The sequence below is a fragment of the Phoca vitulina genome, unplaced genomic scaffold (genome assembly GCF_004348235.1).
Source record: "Phoca vitulina isolate PV1807 unplaced genomic scaffold, GSC_HSeal_1.0 scaffold31, whole genome shotgun sequence".
In the NCBI taxonomy this organism is placed as follows: domain Eukaryota; kingdom Metazoa; phylum Chordata; class Mammalia; order Carnivora; family Phocidae; genus Phoca; species Phoca vitulina.
The window spans coordinates 8,109,281-8,125,263 of NW_022589734.1; the positions used below are offsets into that span (position 1 = coordinate 8,109,281).

Below are 15,983 nucleotides of genomic sequence, written 5' to 3' on the forward strand. Positions count from 1 at the left end.
GAATGAGAGACAGAGAGCATGAGAGGGAGGAGGGTCAGAGGGAGAAACAGACTCCCTGCTCAGCAGGGAGCCCGATGCGGGACTCAATCCCAGGACTCCAGGATCATGACCTGAGCTGAAGGCAGTTGCTTAACCAACTGAGCCACCCAGGCGCCCATTCATGTTATTGTTAAGGCTTCCGCTCTATAGTAGGCTATCAGGACTTAGGTTTGGGGGGCCTCAAAAGTTATATGAAGCCTTTCAACTGTGAGGGGAGTCGGTACCTCTAAGCCCCGCATTGTTCAGGGGTCAACTCTGTATCTGTATTACCATATTTAAGGTTTACATATCCACTGTAAATCTGTGAAATAATTTAACTAGGTCCCTACTGATAAAAATTTAGGTTGCTTCTAATGTTTACTTATTTATTTTAAATGATACCTTTCTTAAAGTTTATTTATTTATTTATTTTTAGTAATCTCTAAACCCAACCTGGGGCTGGAACTTAACAACCCCGAGATCAAGAGTCACATGCTCTTCTGACTGAGCTCATCAGCACCCCTAATGTTTATTTATTAAAGGTAATTCTGAACATATCTCATTTTCATACTTCCTTGAGGTAGAATTAAAAATAAAATGTGTTTTCTTATCGCTAAATAGCCCTGTAGATAGGTTATGCCATTTTATGGGCTAATCCACATGAAACTGCCAATATTTGTCCATTTTTGAACAAAGTCAAATTACATATGGCACAACCTAATTCATTCCTATTATTTACATACTTGCTAATAATTGTGAAACATTTAGAACAATATTCATCATGATTTGGGACAATATAATCTTTTATTTTGTGAGAAAGGGCACTTGGAATTTTCCTTAAGATAGAAAATCATTTACATGCAGGGTCTGTCAATGCCATTAGGAATGACATTTGAATCATTTGCATGCTGACATGTTAGAATATGCTCTAGATCAAATGTCCAGTCCCTTGGACTCTTTTCCTGCCCCTGTCACTGAGTTGTCATGGCCATGTCCCTTGGTTGCACACTTAAGACTTCACATGGAGGCTAGAAAGGATCAGTTTTAACACTATTTGTAAAATTCTCTCTTTCTTTGTACACTAAGGGAACTGGGAAAACCAAACCCAGTATTCCCCTCCTCTGAGCCTCCACTGGAAATTCTTTTATTGTTCCTCATATTTTTGAGGAGATTTTTGTATGAAAGACAATGTGAAAGCTGAATATATCTGTACCTCCTAGAACTTATAAGCAATGCACACCTGAGGCAAGTTTGAAGTGGTACTGCTGGTTTCCATATAGAAGGGAGAATTTGAGTGGGTTAAGTCTTGAGAAAGATTGCTGAGATTCACGGCCTCTGCTCCCGACATGCTTTCTAATTTTTCATGAGAAACATCCATTTCAAAATGCACAGGATCTGAAGATGATGACCAAACTTTTTGACAGTCCTTGTTCCTAACTGTTGAATGATGGAAGGTTTCTTTTAAAAAACAACCTAATTTTAATGTTTATTAGTATATGCAAACAAAGGGTTCCCCTCCCCCATCTCTCCTTGCATTAAGAAAGCAACATTCATTGTCCTAAATTTTTAAATGTCCATTGTCAGGTTATTAGAAAAATAAAAATTTTTAGTTTGAGTATACCATGGTCACTTTGTGTTGTAGTAAATACCGATTTGGACAAAAACAAGTCAATATATATGTGGCTACTATCCAATAATTTCCTAAAAGACTTGGGACCCAGAAGATGAAGGGACCTCTCAGTTACTTAAAAGATATTTACAAAATATTATCAGAGGACTATCAGGTTCCACAAAATACTGTATTGCTATTTACTTGATACTCTCTATTATGTATTATCAAATCAAATCCAACGTTGTAAATCAGTTTTCTCCCACTTTCCTATCCCACACTATTCTCTCAGGCACTTGGATTTGAAAACTTGGAGACACCTTTGGTATCCTTCTACCTCATCGTCTGGGCTATCCAGTTACCAAGTCCTGTCCATTCCTCCTTTAAAAATGTTTTTCACAACCCATGTTTTCTTTCCACCTCTTACATCATCACACTGGCCCATACTCTCGTGACTTCCTCAGGTCTGTCAGGGAAGGGAGTGGAAAGGATGTCCAATTACACGGAGTCCAAGTTCTTCTGCTTGACTTTCTAGGTCTCCCATGCCTGGACCCACATTACCTATCCAGTATTCCGCTGTTCTAGTCAGATCCGGCTCACTTCCCTGTAAATAGATCATGCTTCTTACTACTTCAGTCGGACATGGCAAATGCTTCTCTCTCCTGAAATCTTCCTATCTACCCATTCATCTATGTTTAAAATTCCTGCAATGTTGTTGTGTCTAAATCTCTATCACAATTCAGCAGCTATTCATTTTACTGTTTTAGTATTTGCCACCTTTTCAAGGGTGTTAGTATTGACGGATTTTTTTTTAAGTTTTATTTATTTAAATAATCTCTACACCCAACAAACGGCTTGAACTCACGATCAAGAGTCACATGCTCTTCCCACGGAGCCAGCCAGTGCCCCAGTAGATTATAAACGCCTCCAGAGGAGTCCATGCATGATTTTTCAGTACTCCTTACGGCAAATAGCAACGTCGCTCACAGAGTCAATATTGATTGAATGAATCCTGCAGTCCAATGACTGATTTCTAGGGGCACCTGGGTGGCTCAGATGGTTAAGCATCTGCCTTCAGCTCAGGTCATGATCTCCAGGTCCTGGGATCGAGCCCCATGTCGGGCTCCCTGCTCGGTGGGGAGTCTGCTTCTACCTATTCCTCTGCCTCTCCCCACTGCTCCTGCTCTCTCTCTCTCTGTCTCAAATGAATAAAAAAAAAAAAAAAAAAAAAAAAATTATAAAAAAAAAAAAAAAATAAATAACTGATTTCTATTAAAACTTCTCAATCTACAGTCACTACCCATTTGCCTGGATTATTTTATTGAATTATCGAATTAATGAATAATTTTTTGAGGCTTGATTTTTTTTTTTTTCAAAATCATGTCATCACTGGAAGTATAAAAAAGCCAGTGAGTCAAGCAGGCTAGCTGGGATTAGTGAAAGGCCCAACTATATGCTCACCTTTTCCATCTTCCAAACACATAAATGCTGCCTGGGCTGTGATGAAGGGAATCTGAGAAATCTTTGTTTTCCAAATGCAGAAAAAGGCAAGAGCCTTATTTCTTAAATTTTTTTGATGGTCTAGAACTTCCAGTTACACTTTTAGAACTTTGTTCATATGGCACAGTCTGTCAGCTTACTTTTTAAGTTAAGCTTTCCATTTTCATTCTGTCCTTACCAGATTTATGCCACACTTTTAAAAATATTTATACAGATATTTAGATAGATATTCCAGGACAGTCTAACGCTGTTTTAAGATGGGTGTTAAAAAAGTCATTGGGAGTTACCACCCAAAATTCTAGTTTTGTTTTAAAATTTTTTCAGTCGTATGACAAACTTTCTAAAATCACTTATCTTATTTTCCCCTCAAAGCAAAGCACCAAACTTAAGTCTAAAAAGTGTGCTCACTTCCAGGGTCCATAGTTTCTTGGATCCGCGGTAAGGATTTCGTCCTTCCTCCCTCGGCACGGGATTTTGCGGGAGGAAGAACGCTTTTAGGCCTCTCCCACCCAAAGCCTTTAAAAACTAGCAGAAGGCAAGCAGGCGGGCTGGAACGACCTGTGTGACGTCAGCCCGCCGCGCCAGCCAATCTCGGCCGGGTACTCCGCCCGCCGGGCTCCCGTGCCCTCGTCCCCGCCCCTCGCCCCCTTAGGCGAAGCTGTGGGGGGGACTTCCGGCAGGGCTGAGACTTCCGTTCGGGCGGGAGTTTCCGGTCGGGCGGGAGTTTCCGGTCGGGGAGAGCTTGCTTCCTCGGGTTGAAAGTGCGTCCCCTTTTAGCACGTGGCGTTCCCTTTTAGCTTAGGGGCTTCTGAGTAGTTTGCTAGGCGGGCCTCTGCCGAAAGGCGGTTTGGTGGTCAGCGGGTAGGGCTGTCTCTGTGCGGTTCCCGTCCCAGCGCTGGGCGGACGGCCTCCCGGGGCGTCGGGGCTTTGCGCGCTTCCGTCATGGACTACCGGCGGCTGCTGATGAGTCGGGTGGTCCCGGGGCAGTTCGACGACGCGGATTCCTCCGACAGGTGGGCGCCGGTTGGACACTGTGACTCCATTGGGATTCTGCTGTCTCCTCCGCCGCCGCCCCGTTAGGCTTTTGAGGGAGACCGGTAGTTGTTCCGCTTCTTTCTCCATCCCAGCCGGGTCTTTTATCCCACTTTGCGGCAGAGTTAATGAAAGCCACTTGTCAGAGGAGTCCCCGATTAGTTAGCATCGCTGACAGGCACAGTTGGGGGGAGCGGCTAGGAGCATAGATTTTTGCTCTTTAACTGCATTCAGCGTTCAAAAAATATTTGAGCACCTGTATGCCAGGTTCTGACCTCGGCGCTGGAGATGGTGATGAACAAGACTTAAGTCCCTGCTGTCATTGAATTTTACCTTCTACTTGGGACGGACTGACAATTGAGTACCTAGAGTTACTTAGAAAAAACCCAAAAAGCAGATATTAGACACTATGCAAATAATTAAAATCAGTTGGTAGACTAATGACAGTGTCAGGAGAGAGTTAAGTCCAGATCTGAACGACAAAAAGGAACTAATCACAAGAAGAGCAGAAGGAACAGCCGTTCAGCAAGAGGAGACATCAGTGCGAGGCCCAACGTTGGTATCTCTCTTGGCTGTGAAGGGAAGATTTACGGGCCATTGTACCTAGAGCACAACAGGAGTAGTTGAGAAGATGGCTAGGTACTGATGTAGAAGTGAGAAGGGGCCAGATCAGTGAGAAGGGGCCAGATCATGTAGAGCTTTGTAAGTGTTGAGGAGTTGGCATATTTAGGTCTTAATAGAAAGCCATAGGAGAGATTTTAGCAGGGGAATGACATAATGTGATTTATGATTTAAAGGAGTTACTCTATTAGGGAGAGGATGGTTTTGGAGGGTATGAGTGGAAGCAGTTCAAAATTGATAAAGTCGGGGTGCCTGAGTGGCTCAGTCGGTTAAGCATCTGACTCTTGAGATTTCAGCTCAGGTAACGATCTCAGGGTTCCCACATCTGCGTAATATTCTCCCTCTGCACCCCACCCCCACCCCAACTCATTTGCACTGTCTCTCTAAAAAAAAATTTATTCAGTTCAGACATGATGGGAGCTAGATTTTGGACGTAAGAAGTGGCAAGATTTGGTGGTGGATTGGATGTGGGCTGTGAGGCAAAAGGAATTAAGGATAACTCCTACATGAAGCATGAGAGTCCTTTGAAATTCCAAATAAATGGTTTTTACTTTATGTTCACAGTAAGGATTCATTACATGAAGATTTTATTAATCAGTTGGGGATTTTTTCAGTAAATATATGTTGATCATTTTCTATGTGTCAGATCTAATGTTAGTGGGTAGGGATACATTGGTAAACATCACCTTGATTGACACAGGGCTTGCATGGTAGGAGGAGAAACATTAAATAATTAGACAATAGATATTTGTATTAGAATTGGGTAAGTAGTATAGAGGAAAAATGGGTGAGGAATAGGGAAGACTTCCCTGAGCAAATGATCATAGGCTAGTACTGGAAGGTTACATTAGATTTAGCCAGAGAAATAAGATTTTATTTCAAATGCATTCCAGATAGGCATATATAAGGCTTTAGGGAAGAAGTAGGAAGATGAAACAGCCCAGTGTGGCTGGCGAGTAGTTAACGGTAATGAGTGTTCACTGGTTTTCCATCCATCATTGGATATTGTGAAGATAAACCAGTGGATTTTGTGACCCCACCACACTCCATGGTTTCTTGGCAATCTTTAGAGACATTTGTTTGTCACAACAGGGAGGTCGGGGGATTGCATAGTGGCATCTGGTTGGTAGAGGCCAGAGATGCTGCTAAACATCCTACAAGGCACAAAACGACCTTCCACAATAAAAAATTGTCCAGCCGAGGTTGAGAAGTTCTGGTAGAAATGAAGTATAACTTAAACATGCCACTCTAATTGAAGGATCAAATTAAGGATTGTATTTACAAAAATCATAGTAAATATAAATAGCAGATGTGTAATGATTATTTTCTTCCCACCCATATCTATGGAGAGTTGGAGCCCTGCGAGCTGTTGCTAATTAATAATCAGGATTGATCATCTGAATTTACTAAACTCTGGTCTTTAAGATGGTAGTTCACATTATCAGCTGTTATATGTGGTTCCTGTCTTTGTTCTCTACATGAGAGGTCAAAACTGGTAGTACCTCTATTGAATCTGACCTGCAGACATATTTTGTTTGGTATGCACAGTGTTTTGTTAAAATTAAATGTACCAGTTAAGTGGGAGATATAACATAAAAATCCACACTTCTGGCTTCTCTTGAATAACTAAGAAGATATGGTAGCACTTGATGTGAATTTTCACATGGCAGGAAAACACCCTATTGGTTGTGCTCCCTTTACTCTGGGCCTGTTCTCTGGGTTTGAGAATTCACTACTTCTTGTACTGAATTACACACAGACTCCCTCTCTCATTTGTGGTGCTTGTGTTCACCGTTCCTTCCCTTCACAAACAAGGGTGATCTGAAGTTCTTTGTGTGACACAAATCTTGATACATCTCCTTTTGTTGGAGTGGCATTGAGTTCAAGGTAAGGCTGCTTTAGACTTATTCTCAAATTTTGTCAAAAAGCTCCCCTCCCCACCCCCCTTAAGGCATATCTGCAAATGGTTTTCCTAGAGCCAGGTCTGGTGTACTGGTCAGAGTCCATTCATTCAGCAGAGAAAATGACAGTGTAAATCCTAACTTCATTAAGGCAGATGTGGGTTTCATACCGGATGTACTTCTTCTTTAGTAGGACCTGGAGAAGAAGCAAACAATGGGAATGGCACAGTGAAAAACAATCTGGTGTTGAGTTTATGGGGAGGTACTTTGGAAGGAAAACTTTTAGATTTATTGGTATAGATTTAGCCTGTTGTATCACAAATAAATACATGTGTAAATCCAAGTAAAGGTATGTGTAAACATGCTGAAACATTGTTATTTCTAGTGAAAGCATTGACTTGAAGACCATCAGAGAACAAGATGGTGTTGTGTTTGAGGACCTGCAGAAGAATGTGTCTGAGAAGACGGAGGGAGGTGAGATGGAGGAGGAGGAGGAAGAGGAGGAGTACGATGATGATGACGACTGGGACTGGGATGATGGAGTGGGGAAACTCACCAAGGGTTATATCTTGAATGCAAGGAGTAACCCCCAGGTATTTTATAAATGATTTTATACATCTTTGTGTTATTGTTCATGTCGTCTTTTTTCAGAGGACTTCTTGTCATTCTGGAATTGACTGACTGGAAGATTTCCCTCAGGTCATGTTGGCCTGTGGCCCGAGTCTTTAACCGTTTTTGTTCTTCATCCTTTTCCTATTTCTGATAATTTCCTGGATGTAGATTCCTTTCATAATCAGTACACTTAAAAAGAGTCATTTAAATTATAAGATGATGAGCTTTAAAATCTGCATGGGAAAGGACGTGAATAGGCAGTTTACTACAAGTGGTTAGGAAACATGGAGAAAAAAGTTTAACTTCCTTAATAATTAAAGAAATGCAGATTAAATGTGTAGAGATGCCATTTTTTCACCTATGAAACTGACCAAGACCAAAAATACATAATTGCTGATTGAGTAAATAAGCACAGTTATTTGGAGGATGAACTGGTATGTGATAAAAAGCATTTAGAACATAAAATAAATGCTTTGACTCAGCAGTTCTTCTAGGATTGTGCCAAAAATAATGTTACAAGAATGATCCTCCAGTATTGCTTACAGAGAAACATTGGAAGGAACATCTTGTTTAAATTTGCTGAGGGACTGATTTCACATGATGGGATATTGTGCAGCTTTAAAATATGTTGCAGTGGAAGTCTATATTAATGACATGAACATGTGTTTATGATCTACCATGATCTACTGTGTACAAAACGCAAGTTACCAAACTACATAAAGTCTTCTTCTCAACTGGAGGTACTTAATGTTTTAGGAGTTTGCAGAGTCCTAGGATTAGCATGGTACATCTTCCTGGAGCATAAAGGTTTCTGAAAGAGATGGAGGAAGGGAAAAACCAACAATATTTCTTTGAATATTAAGACTATTTCGTAGACTAGAATGCCTGCAATTAAAGATAACCAGATGAATTTCACACTTGGGGTCTTGTTTTGGTAACTCCTCCATTGATAATTGGTGAGATGTTGAGCTATTTCAACATAGAGTAATCCCTTTTAATAAAACTGGAAATACAAGTAAGTATATGTGCTTAAATGTTAACTGTTATCTTGGGTGTTGGGGATTATAGGTGATTAAAATTTTACCTGTGTTTTCTACTGTGAACCTGTATTTAGAAGTGTTTTAAAAGTTATATTTAGTAGAAAACTTTAAAGAGGTCTATGCAAACAGGAAACAAGTCAGCCTTACACTTCCAAGTTGAGATAACAGGATTAAGTTAGCAATTATGGGCGCCTTTTTATCTGTACTGTATTCTCTTATTTATGGGTTCTTTCTTCTCTTTTTGCTATTACTTAAGTTTATGCATAGTGCCAGTCTAAGTTGTTAAGCCTCATACTTAATCTTTCCCTTTCTTGAGACAGTAGGCCCAAAATGAGATTCTTAGAACCAGTTTAATGTTGGTCTAAGCTCTTTGTTATACACTTTCGGTGTAAATGGACATTTTCAAATTTTAAATCTATAAAGCAGTCATACAAAAAAATGCATTTAATTTTAATTTGTTATTTATAATAATGAGGAATACATCGTAGAGAGGTTAAAAAATGGCAGATGGTACAGACTTCTTTAACCACTAACTTTGTCCTATTTCAAATGTCTTTTAAAAAAATTTCTTGCGCAAGTATGATTGATTCTTAACCTTTTCTTAGGGTTCTCATTCAAGTATTGATGCTTTAATAGTTAACTGTGAGCTAAGGAAAAAGGCACGTAATAAAGAACCCTAGGTCTTTATTTAAAACTAGTGTCTTCAACTCTGAAACTCGTTTCTTCTAGGCAAATCGACAGACTTCCAATTGCAATTCAGCCAAAATGTCTACTCCAGCAGACAAGGTCTTACGGAAATTTGAGAATAAAATTAATCTAGGTGAGTTCGTAAAATATATTTGGGCTCTGAGGAAGTTCTTCAGAGACCATAAAGTGTTATAAAATGTTATTAGATCAAGAAATGAGCGTATTCACTGTTACTGGCTGACTGATAACATTTAGAGAAGATAAAAACTCAGCAATTTAAAAACCTGACTTCAGGAAGAGACGTTAGCTTTTGCTTTTTTATTTCTGTTTTCTCCTCTGCTACAGAATTATAAAGTTACAGGTACCTGTTCAAGTTTTCGTCTGTTTTGTATTAGATTTTATGGTAAAATTATCTCATAGTAGGATGTTGAAAATACACTTAACCCTTGAACGTGGGAGTTGGGGTGCTGACTCCACACAGTCGAAAATCCATGTATAACTTTTGACTTCCCCAAAACTTAACTACTAATAGCCCACTGTTGACAGGAAGCCTTGCCGATAACATAAACAGTTGATAGACGCATAGCTTATATGTTGTATGTGTTATATACTTAATTCTTACAATAAAGGAAACTAGAGAAAAGAAAATGTTAAATCATAAGGAAGAGGGAATACATGTGCAGTACTTGGCTGTGAAAAATCTGCATGTGAGTGGGTCTGCACAATTCAAACCCATGTTGTTCACGGGTCAACTGTACTAGAAATATAGAATCTAAGTACATTTTGTTTTACTAGACACTTTTTATGTAGGCATCAATCATTTAGTGAGCTGTCGAATGTTGATTTGAACCACCACCTTTTTAAAAATGCAGGGTCATCTTTGTCTTGTGGATGTTGACTCATTATAAACCTAGCACATCTCATAGCCTATCATTGACCTATAATTTAAAATGAAACTTGCAGTTTTTAGAATCAGACTTGGAATTCAGGCAGTTATATTATCCATATTAGTTGTGTAAAGTATTAACAAGTGTCTGAAATTTAGCATATGCAGGTGAAGTATTTTGGAGGGGATTCCTGGGTCCAGGTTTCTGTGGCTCAGAAATTACAGCTGTGGTGATGAGAGTGACAATACTTGTCCCTAAGGAGACAGAACTTCGTGCTCAGCTATAAAAGCATTAACATTTTTTCATTATTAAAAGATACTCTCTATACAACAAAATATTTAGAAAATAAGGAAGAGGGAAGTATTCTATTCAGACTGTTGTCTTTTTGTCTTAAATGTTGTTTACATTGTGGGTTTTTAAATTTTCAGATAAGCTAAATGTTACTGATTCTGTCATAAATAAAGTCACCGAAAAGTCTAGACAAAAGGAAGCAGATATGTAAGTAATATTTTAACTATAATACATGGCTGATAAGGACTAATTCCAAACAAATTAAGTAGCATCTTGGTCATAATTCTTTTGGAAAGGATATTTCTTTGCATACTTAAACCAGTTTTTTCTTTCTTTATTTTTAGCTTAAGTGAGGGTATCCTTTCCTTTATAAGTTGAAAATATTGAGTCTTAAGAAACGTATGGTCAAACTATAATTTTGTGAAATTCACAGATGCATTACCCTCTCAGGAGGGTAATGGTTTTAAACTAAAATGTTAGAGTGTAAAAATGTTCCCTTTTAAGAATTTATTAAAATTTTTTCCCTTCCATGAAACATTTTTAAAAATTCAAGGGAAGATTTAAAACTAAATAGTGATATAACTAAGAACAGTTTTTATTTATTCTTCTCAAAATCAGTTGTTTAAGATCTGGCTAACTTCTATATCTTAATAACTCTAAGGTGTTTACAGTTATTGTAGAAAGTGATACTAAGATTATACAACTAGTAGTGTTGGAACCGAACTTAAGGGGCACTTGGGTGGCTCAGTAGGTTAAGTGTCCAACTCTTGATTTTGGCTCAGGTTGTGATCTTAGGGTCGTGAGATGGAGCCCCTCATCGGGCTCAGCTGGAGTCTGCTTGCGGAGTCTCTCCCTCCCTCTGCCCCTCCCCCTGCTTGGGTACGCATGTATGTATGCACTCTCTCCCTCTAAAATAAATAAATCTTTAAAAAAAAAAAAAAGAACTGAACTTAAAAACCAGTTTTCTTCTGGTTTATTGCTATACCCAAGAGATACCAGCTTTTCTTTTCTTTTCGTAAAAATTTATTTATTTTCAGAGAGTGCGTGTGCACCCACTGGAGCCGAGGAAGGCGGAGAGGGAGAGAGAGAATCTCAAGCAGACTCCATGCTGAGTGCAGAGTGTGGGGGAGGGGGGGGAGCTCAGTCTTGCAACCCTGAGATCATGACCTGAGCTGAAACCAGGAGTCCAACGCTCAACTGACTGAGCTACCCAAGTGCCCCAAGATGGAAGCTTTTTGAGAACTGCTATAGTCATTTGTTATTTCACGGAAGTGTTTGTTTGAATCTTTGTGTTTGGATCTTTATGAGTTTAGTGCTAATAGCGTCACTTAGTGTGTGAGCTGAAGCCAATCAGAATTCGCATTTTAATGTAGAGCCCAGTAAATACCTGAAGATGATAAAAACTTGTATCTTTGTAGAAAGGAACTCTAAAGAGAAGGCAGTATAAATGACTCTAATTCTGCATTAATAGAATCATTAAAGATTTAAGGACAGTATTAACAGACTCGGTGTTTTCTCTTTTGCAGCGTAGTTCACTTTACTCCAGCTGCTCTTTTTATCCAATCCTTCTGAAATATGGAGAGAATTATTTTTTCTTATTGCAGATATGCACCTTTTGCTCTAGGGAACTGAACTGATGATTAAGGGGACATGAAGGAATCATCACCGAGCAATGAAACTACAATGAGATTATGAAATCTATTATTAAAGAAACTACCTATTTAGGAATTTCATGGAATGATATACATTTGGAAACTTTATTTTGGCTTCTAAATTTTGAATGTCACATATACTTTTTTGGCTTTGGTTAGGTATCGCATCAAAGATAAGGCGGACAGAGCAACTGTGGAACAGGTACAATTTCAATGTGCTGCAAGCTCTTTATTTTATTTTATTTTAAGATTTTATTTATTTATTAGAGAGAGAGAGAGCATGAGCTGGGCAGAGGCAGAGGGAAAAGCAGATTGCCCTGCTGAGCAGGGAGCCCATGCGGGACTCGATCCCAGGACCCTGAGATCACAACCTGAGCAGAAGGCAGACGCTTAACTGACTGAGCCACCCAAGCACCCTGCAAGTCTCATTTTAAATGAGCATTTCTTTTCTCTTGGGATTATAGTTTGCATTCATCCTTCTTGCTTAATGCTAATGTTGTCTAAAACTACTTGTAGTTTTGAGTTTAGAAATCTACATTTGGCTTTATTTATACTAGGACTGTTAATAGATAAGTTAGAGTCATGCCCCTCTCTGGCCACCATGCAGTGCTTTCCTCTTCTGTCGGGAAGCAGAATTTACTGTAAGACCAGGAATTGTCTTAAACAAGGTCAGCAGAATTTTGTGAGCTTTCTCAAAAGATAGGTATCTGCCACAAAGCAGGTGTGTGTGTGTGTGTGTATTTTCATTTAGAAATTCCTTACTTGGTTTAGAAATTATGCTTATTTTATTCTTTCTATTCAAGAGTGGGGACAGATTTTCCTAATTTCCCCGTATGTAGAGAGTTGTGATTGGATGTTAGCATTGGCCCAGATTTTTGATGTGAAGAAGGTGATAGAAAGGGTCAGAACATTACTAGTGCCACCTCCCACCCTTCTGCCCAGCCCTGTACAGAGGCACAAACTCACTTTGCAGTCATAGCCTCTTCCACCGCCCCTGCTGCTGTCCGCCTCAGCCCCCAAGGGAGTCACACCCAGGCAGAGCTCAGAACCACTTGTGCAGTTGGAGAAGTCTGCCCGTAGTTGGGCGGAAGTAGGTCTGGGATCCATGTCTTCATTGCCCTCTCATGTATTTGTTTTGTGTGTGGGGTGTGTGTGTGTGTGTGTGTGTGTGTGTGTGTGTGATTGAAAACAAAGGGTAGTTCAGCTGAGAGAAGTGAGGCAGCTCTAATTGTCACAGACCCTAAAAGGACTAAGGCAGGAAGTCCTTTTTTTCCCTTTCGAAATTAATGTGGAATTAAGAGTGTGTATGTTGATCTTAAGTGGTATTTTAAGGTATGTATTTGTAAGTTCATTCACTTTGCGGATTTCTTTTTTCCTATTTTGTTTACAAGCCATTTTGGCACGTTGCCCCTCCTGTGGCCCTGACTTGGCTTCCCCCCAGTTCGGCAGCAGTGCAGGCGCCTGTCTGCATCCTTCCGCCCCAGCAGCGCGCCCTCCCTCTGCTCACCTGCGCGCCCAGCCGCCCGGGCAGCTAGTGTCTGTTCGCTCACTTCCCTCTCATTTCGGTCTAGTTGCCATTGATGCCGTTTGCCTTTTAGTCATGCAGTCTTCCAGGGTTTTGTTTTTATTAACCTTAGGTTTCTGGTGTGACCACAGCTGTGTCACTGAAGGACAGACCCTAAAGTGTAGTTAGATTGGGCCGCTTTACACCGTCTCTCTCCATGGAGCTGGAGGGGCTGTTGTGAGTGTCCCTTGAAAGTGTGTGTAAATATGTGGCTGCTTCAGTTCGGGCATGGATGGGACCAGGCTTTAAGTTCATGGCTTTTTTGTTAAGGAGGACTTTGGAGTCCTTTTTACTCAAGATTGATTGCTCTGACTTCAAAGGAGACCCTTTCCCTGATTTACTCATCTATAGCAGAGGTGTGCAAACTCCTTCTTTAAAGGGTTAAATAAATACTTTAAGCATTGTGGCTCACAATTTTTTTTTTTTTTACAACTATTTTAAAAGGTAAAGACCATTCCTAGCTTACAGGCTGTAGAAAAACAGGCTGTGGCCTGGATTTGACTCATGAGCTGTATGGTGCTGACCTCTGATTTAAAGTTTCATATCCAGTACAGTGGCCACTGAGCACTTGAAATGTAGCTAGTCTGAATTGAGATGTGCTATCAACATCAACAGGCTTGGTGTGAAGGCTTAGTGTAAAAAATGCAGTGTTAAATCTCTCGCTGGTAACTTATATCGATTGCATGTTGAAACTGATAATGTTTTAGGTATACTGGATTAAATAAATAAAACAAATTTTACCTGCTATTTTTTACTCCTTTTAATGTGACTAGAAAATGTAAACGTAGTTATGTGACTTGCATTATATTCTATTAGCTAATGTCAGTCTACCGTCAATTTCTGCTTCCCTTTGACTTGGTAGACTTTAATTTCTGTAACTGAACTTGTTGGTGCGTCTCTTGTTCCTTTCACCTTTGTGTGGCATTTTATTTATTAAAAATTACAGTGAATAAAAACACCACAGTTGATACTCTTCATTGAGTCAGCCAGGATAGCTTAGTACTTAAGCTCTTCAGGTTATTGATGGTCAGATGTTTCAATGAGAAATATTTGGTACTGTCTCTCTGAACTTCTTATTTTTTGCATTTTTTTAGGTGTTGGATCCTAGAACGCGAATGATATTATTCAAGATGTTGACTAGAGGAATCATATCTGAGATAAATGGCTGCATAAGCACAGGAAAAGAAGTGAGCTTTTCTTTGGATGCCTGAATGTTTTCATGTTAGTTTTCTTACTTCAGATAACAAATGAAACTAAGGCACTTAGTAAATAAATGGTGCCTTTAAAAAGAAAAGAAAAAAAAATACACAAGTCAGTATAGCTTAGTATTTCTAAAAACGGCTTTATTAATATTTATGGGTAGGTAGGAAGTTGTACACACAACCTTGCCTTTTCACCTCCGTTACTGTACTGGATCACTGGGTCCAGATGGTGCCCAGGGTCAGATTACTGCAGGCCTGAATCCTTATCACGTGGTTACTAACGGGGCAGGGGCTTAGTCTAGTCTTTCTGAGTCAATGAATCTCTTTCCCATTTTTTCTTTGTATGTGTATATGGAGAAAGACAGATATGGCATTTTTAAATGAGCCACTCATTCTATGGGAAGCACTTTTCAGTAAAACTCAGTTTACAAATCATGAGATGTAAGAATGTCTTAAAATATTTTTCACATACTTGAGATACAAAAATGTTGAAAGCCGCTTCTTGTATATAAATTGGATCTTCCTATATACGTAAATTAGAGCTCTACTTACTGTACCTTTTTGTAATGATGTTTAGAATTTTAATTGACATAATCAGAAGATGATGGTGTTTCTTGTACATGTTACTTCAGTTCGCTTGACTTTTTTTAACTTTTGAGGATAGAATCAAATAGAGTGAAAGATTGAAATACTGTGTGTAGTTATTTAACACAAACTTAATTTGTTTTTGATGCAAAATAGGCTAATGTGTACCATGCTAGCACAGCAAATGGAGAGAGCAGAGCCATCAAAATTTACAAAACTTCTATTTTGGTGTTCAAAGATCGGGATAAGTATGTAAGTGGGGAATTCAGGTGAGTTCAGATTCTTTTTCCAGTTGGCCTAATTTCTATATCCTAAAATAAAAACTGGAATAATGGAATGATTGGAATAACAAGTATTTTTCTCGTTCAAGATTTCGTCATGGCTATTGTAAAGGAAACCCCAGAAAAATGGTGAAAACTTGGGCAGAAAAAGAAATGAGAAACTTAATCAGGTGACTCTCTGGGGCGTGTGGCTGTGCTGTGTCCGACATACTGGCCCCCGCTCCTTCCTGCTGGCATATCCCAGGGTGGTTCTGTCCAAAGGTGGGGACTCGTAGTGCTGCTCATTTCCGTTAGATCTGCTGAGGTGCGCAGAAGCGGCACATTCCTGGACAAATAAGAACTACTTTGTTTTCTCTGTTTTGAGAACCCATTACGGAAGAATTCACATTTTTTCAGCAAGGCTGGGTCATTCCAAGCACCTTGGAAGCCATGTGAAAGCATTTAAAATTTATACCGAGGATGATAGGGGGCTCATGCAAGATTTTAAGCAGGGAAATACAC

At 39.5% G+C, this 15,983-nt stretch overlaps 2 protein-coding genes across 3 annotated transcripts in view; one reads left to right on the forward strand and one right to left on the reverse strand.

Annotated features, from left to right (window-relative positions):
- The window catches only part of CAGE1 (cancer antigen 1), a gene marked incomplete at its 3' end in the record, with an annotated part of 49,059 nt that extends 45,398 nt beyond the window's left edge, over nt 1-3,661 (reverse strand). The window contains exons 1-2 of the mRNA XM_032424734.1: nt 3,536-3,661; nt 1,259-1,455 (exon numbers count right to left, since the gene is read on the reverse strand). Of these exons, the coding sequence (XP_032280625.1) occupies nt 1,259-1,455; nt 3,536-3,548 (210 nt within the window). The remainder of the gene's footprint in view (nt 1-1,258; nt 1,456-3,535) is intronic.
- A 179-nt stretch (nt 3,662-3,840) lies between these two features.
- Nucleotides 3,841-15,983, forward strand: part of RIOK1 (RIO kinase 1) — a 31,145-nt gene continuing 19,002 nt past the window's right edge. For both annotated transcript variants that reach the window (XM_032424848.1, XM_032424847.1), the window contains exons 1-8: nt 3,841-4,140; nt 7,067-7,274; nt 9,063-9,153; nt 10,336-10,405; nt 12,010-12,052; nt 14,509-14,601; nt 15,358-15,470; nt 15,572-15,652. In XM_032424848.1, coding sequence (XP_032280739.1) covers nt 4,070-4,140; nt 7,067-7,274; nt 9,063-9,153; nt 10,336-10,405; nt 12,010-12,052; nt 14,509-14,601; nt 15,358-15,470; nt 15,572-15,652 — 770 coding nt within the window. In that variant the 5' untranslated portion in view covers nt 3,841-4,069. The remainder of the gene's footprint in view (nt 4,141-7,066; nt 7,275-9,062; nt 9,154-10,335; nt 10,406-12,009; nt 12,053-14,508; nt 14,602-15,357; nt 15,471-15,571; nt 15,653-15,983) is intronic.